Source organism: Clytia hemisphaerica, unplaced genomic scaffold (assembly GCF_902728285.1).
Source record: "Clytia hemisphaerica strain Z4C2 unplaced genomic scaffold, Clytia hemisphaerica genome assembly, whole genome shotgun sequence".
In the NCBI taxonomy this organism is placed as follows: Eukaryota; Metazoa; Cnidaria; class Hydrozoa; order Leptothecata; family Clytiidae; genus Clytia; species Clytia hemisphaerica.
Genome location: NW_027104466.1, coordinates 106,128 through 111,084, shown reverse-complemented (window position 1 = coordinate 111,084; position 4,957 = coordinate 106,128). Strand labels below are relative to the sequence as shown.

Here is a 4,957-nt window from a genome sequence, read left to right as displayed (position 1 = left end):
CGCGAAGATATTCAAAAGTGGCGCGAAAAATCACGTGACCAGGAGGGTTCTGGCTCTGGCTCTAATCCGTCAATGAGCGACATGTGCGGTGCGTTCTCTAAACTATACGTAAATGAATCACAATTACTCGGAGAATTGCGTTCCTTACCTGACCCTGCGTCTCAAAATGAGGGCATTGAATCGCCACAGTCACCAATAATATCGAGCGCAAGCGAAATTCAATCAGTACAAACGGTTATCAAACAAATGCCGAAACTCGATCAATACAAAATCTAAGCGACAACTCAAGCAATATTCACGCAATTCAAAATTATACGGAATTTATCGAGACCACAATGCAAGATTATACTGAATCCATCATTACCTCAACGCATGATACAAATATAAATACGCAAACTAACATCAACCCTTTTGCTATCGCCAGTACAAGCCAACACGGCTGTGCGCGCGCCCGCAACCCAATACCACCCAACACCGGATTACTAAATAGTCCCTTATCACCCATGAAAAACTTAGTCGAAACCTATTTGAATCCTAATACCGATGAATTTACTCCGAAATTACCAAGAAATCCGGGTTACCAATCAAACTTCAACGATCAATTACAAAGTACCTACACAATACTAAATGTGTCTACCGTATTTCCAACCTTAATTCTTTCCGACGATGAATTAAATCTTCCTAATCCAAACCCAACCGTTCGTTTGTCGACAACATTACCAGCTCCTCATGCAAATGTTGCTTCAAAAATGGCATTGTCTCCGCATGGCAATGTCAACCAAATGATCAAGCCTCCTCAGGCTATGTACACTCAACCGACTTTAACTCCGCATGTTACTGTCCAACAAACATCGTCAGGCTAATGTTAATTCAAAGACATTGATTCCTCAAATGAATGTCTACACTTCAACGGCATTAGATTCCTTCGTGAATGCCAACCCTTCTACGACATTGAATCCCCTCGTGAATGTCAACACTTCAACAGCATTAGATCCCTTCGTGAATGCCAACCCTTCTACTACATTGAATCCCCTCGTGAATGTCAACACTTCAACGGCATTAGATCCCTTCGTGAATGCCAACCCTTCTACTACATTGAATCCCCTCGTGAATGTCAACCCTTCGACAACATTGCCTCCTCAGATGAAAAATGTTGTCACTTCATCTTTACCAACCGAAATTTCAAAGAGATCTCTCAAATCAGTGGAGTTTGTTGATTCAAATCGCCCGATTCAAGGCGCTCATCCCATCGCGGAACGCAGATCTCTAGACCAATTGATAGATGAATTAGATCTAAATAATTTGACCATCCCGGATACCAATCATTCAAGGGATATCCAAATGGAATTACTCATTCAACAAAGGTTACCCAGACAGGAGTTGATAGTGTTTGCAGGAGAAGCTGACAAATGGATCGAATTCGTATCAAAGTTCTATGACATAGTCCATAAGCAACCGTATCTCGATTCCTTCCAAAAGCACACTTACTTGTCACAACACCTGAAAGGCGAAGCCCTGAAATCGATTAAAGGTTTCACCAATGATGACCAAGGTTATGTCAGTTCCTTAAAGAAACTGAAGTATCTGTTTGGAAACAAGGTGGTCGTTGCTCAATCTGTGATCCAAAGGATAACTAAACGCCAACAAGTCCACGATTCTGATCCGAAGGCTCTTGCAAACCTGTATTTCGAAATCTCGACTTTTCTAAACACACTGCTAAAGATGAACTATGTTGCTAATATCTATAGCACTGATCTACTACGTCAGACCTTGTCGAAGCTTCCTGTATACCTCCAAAGGAAATGGTCTGAATACTCATTTGTATTGAGAAGGAACCAAGAACCCAATCTGTATCATCTTGAAAAGTGGCTGCAAGATAGAGTCATGGCAGCTAGGGATCCATACCTTAACAACGACGGTTACAAAAAATTGTCAAACATGCACAACCGAACTTCTCCTGATGATGATTATCAAGAGCAGAAACGCCGTTGTTCCTTATGCAACAAAGATCATTGGTTGTATCGCTGTCCCATCTACAAATCCAAAGGTGACACAGAAAAGGTTTCTTTCGTTAGAAAGAAAAGCTTATGCTTCAACTGTCTCAGCCCGAAACTCAACGTAAAAGCTTGCAAGTCCAAAAGGCATTGCTTCATTGATGGGTGCAAGATTAGACATCATACAACCCTGCATCAAGGTCTAAAGAAAGGCCCAGATAAGCCAGACAAGTCTCCTCAACCAAAGCTTAAATCTTCCGCACCAAAGGAACAGCAGAACTATCCAAAGGTTGACGAGGTAAAATCTGAAGATCCTTCAATCCCACCAGCCAACTTACCTGATGGGGACAAGATCGAAACCACCATAAATAGACTTGTAAAGGGAAGAAGTCATGTCTATCTGCAGGTTGTCCCTGTTCGGGTGAAGAATGTTCGGGGTATGTGGGTTGATACATACGCCATGCTAGATACTGGCAGCCAATGTACCCTTATTACCAAATCACTTTGCAAGGAACTAAATCTTCAAGGAAAAAAGATCAAAATCAACTTTGGTACAATCAGAGATAGTACTATTTTACCGACAAAGCTAGTTAATCTCACCATCGCAGCTGTTGACGGCAGTTACCAGACTAAAGTGAAAAATGTGTACTCCCTCAATGATTCGGATTTCAATGTACCAGGACAAGAAGTTCCAGTAACAACTGATTCTAGCTGGGATTACATCAGAGATCTCGGTCTTAAAGATATCGACAGCAGCCAAGTACAACTACTGATTGGTGCTGATGTTCCAGATGTTCTCATTAGCCATGATTTCAGGAAGCCAAAGAAAGGCTACCCATATGCTTCAAAGACTCGACTCGGTTGGACTCTGCTTGGAGTGTATGATGGTACTTCAGACCCAATTGAAAGTCGACTTGTTGCACTGACCAGAAATTTGGGGATCAGAAGTGAACTCTCTGAGGTTGAATACAGCAGTTTCTGGGAGACTGGATCATTTGGTACTGAGGTCAAAGAAAGCAAATCACGCTCTATAGACGATCAACGTAACCAAGAAATTCTTGACAAAGAAACTGAATTCAAAGATGGTCACTACATCGTACTTATGCTTTGGAAGAAGGACGTCAACCTGCCTGAAAGCAAAATCTTGGCTGAGAGACGCCTTAACCAAATTTGCAGGAAGTCCCAATCCAATCCTGACTTCTTTGAAATGTATGCTAAGAATATATCATCCTACCTTGAGAAAGGATACATCAGAAAACTATCAGACGAAGAAGCATTATGCCGCACAGCCACTACTTGGTACATCCCTCATCATGGAGTCACCGGTGTGAATAAGCCAGGCAAAGTACGTATGGTGTTCGATGCTGCTGCTCAGTCACATGGAGAAAGCTTGAATTTCAACCTGTACAGTGGTCCTGATCTACTGAACAGCCTTCTTGGCGTTTTGCTTCGATTTAGACGCCATAGAGTTGCTGTGGTTGCTGATATCGAAGCTGATGTTTTGTCAAGTGAGATTGAAAAAGGCTGACATGGATGCAAACAGATTCCTGTGGAGAGACGATCCAAAGTCTCACAAACCTCCTGATCACTATAAATTACTCGTACACATTTTTGGGCTGACGGATTCTCCCTGTGCTGCGACCTATGCCCTACAACGAGCTGCAAGAGATCAAGCTAACGACTATCCACCCGAAGTCATCAAAGCTGTCTTGAGAAATTTCTATGTCGATGACTTACTCATGTCATATACAAATGCTACATCAGCCAAGGAGACCAGTCATGGTGTTATCAGTCTTCTCAACAACAAAGGCTTCAACCTGACAAAGTTCCAAAGTAACGACGAATCCGTTTTGAAGGACTTACCAACAGAAAAGCTTGCTACTCAACCTACTGGGATTAAACTAGACGACAAGGTCTTGTCTAGAGCACTAGGCGTTCACTGGGACCTTGAAACAGATTGTTTTGTTTACAAGGTCAATGTTGAAGTTGATCGATCAAAGCCATGTACCAAGAGATCCATCCTCAAGAAGACAGCGATTATCTACGATCCACTTGGCCTCTTGACACCAATCACACTTGTCGCCAAACTTTTCATGCAAGAACTATGGAGAGATAAATTTGAATGGGACGAGGAAGTTTCCAAATCTCTCAAAAATCGTTATGAAGATTGGCTTTGTCGAATGTCTGACATTGCATCCACTGTTGCTGTCCCACGAAGTCTCAACCTTGAAGGTGACCAAGACGTGCAACTACATATCTTTTGTGACGCTTCCGAGAAAGCATTTGCTGCGTTAGCTTATGCCAGGATCGAGAGTGAAGGAACTGTATCATGCCATATCCTACTGTCTAAGTCAAGAGTTGCTCCACTGAAAAGATTGACGTTGCCAAGACTTGAATTGCAAGGAGCTGTCATTGCAGTGAGAATGAAAGAAACCATCGTAGATGAGATTGATGTCCATTTCTCGTCTATTCGATTCTGGACAGACTCGTCAGTACATCAACAACGAAAGTAAACGTTTCAAGGTTTTTGTTGCAAACCGAGTTGCTCAGATACGAAACCATTCATCAGATGCTGGTTCGACGGACCAGACTTCCTGTTCAAAAACAAGGCAGACTGGTCAACAACATCTGTGACAACCCTGTCTCCTGACAATACAGAAATCAAAAAGCAGACGCTAGTCTGTAAATCATCCATATCACCGATTGTGAAGTTCGACAGATTTTCAAATTGGAAAAGACTGATCCGAGCAGTTGCTTGGGTGATTGTTCTTCTGCAACCCAAGATGAGCCGCAAAGAGAAAGGAAGCGACCTCTCAATCAACGAAGAAAGGGCTGGATTTACAAAGACATTAAAGATCATCCAGAAAGAAACATTCAATGATGACTCATCCAAAGAACTCCTTGGAAAATTCTCCAAACTAGACCCTTACATCGACACAAATGACGGGCTGATGAGAGTTGGC

The 4,957-nt window shown here is 42.4% G+C and overlaps 2 protein-coding genes across 2 annotated transcripts; both read left to right on the top strand.

The window, feature by feature from the left end:
* Nucleotides 1–891: 891 nt before the first annotated feature.
* Nucleotides 892–3,522, top strand: LOC136821152 (uncharacterized). The gene has a single exon (XM_067077383.1). The coding sequence runs from the start codon at nt 892–894 to the stop codon at nt 3,520–3,522; it is 2,631 nt and encodes an 876-aa protein (XP_066933484.1).
* Nucleotide 3,523: 1 nt separating this feature from the next.
* LOC136821151 (uncharacterized) lies at nt 3,524–4,507 on the top strand. Its single transcript, XM_067077382.1, has one exon. The coding sequence runs from the start codon at nt 3,524–3,526 to the stop codon at nt 4,505–4,507; it is 984 nt and encodes a 327-aa protein (XP_066933483.1).
* Nucleotides 4,508–4,957: the final 450 nt, after the last annotated feature.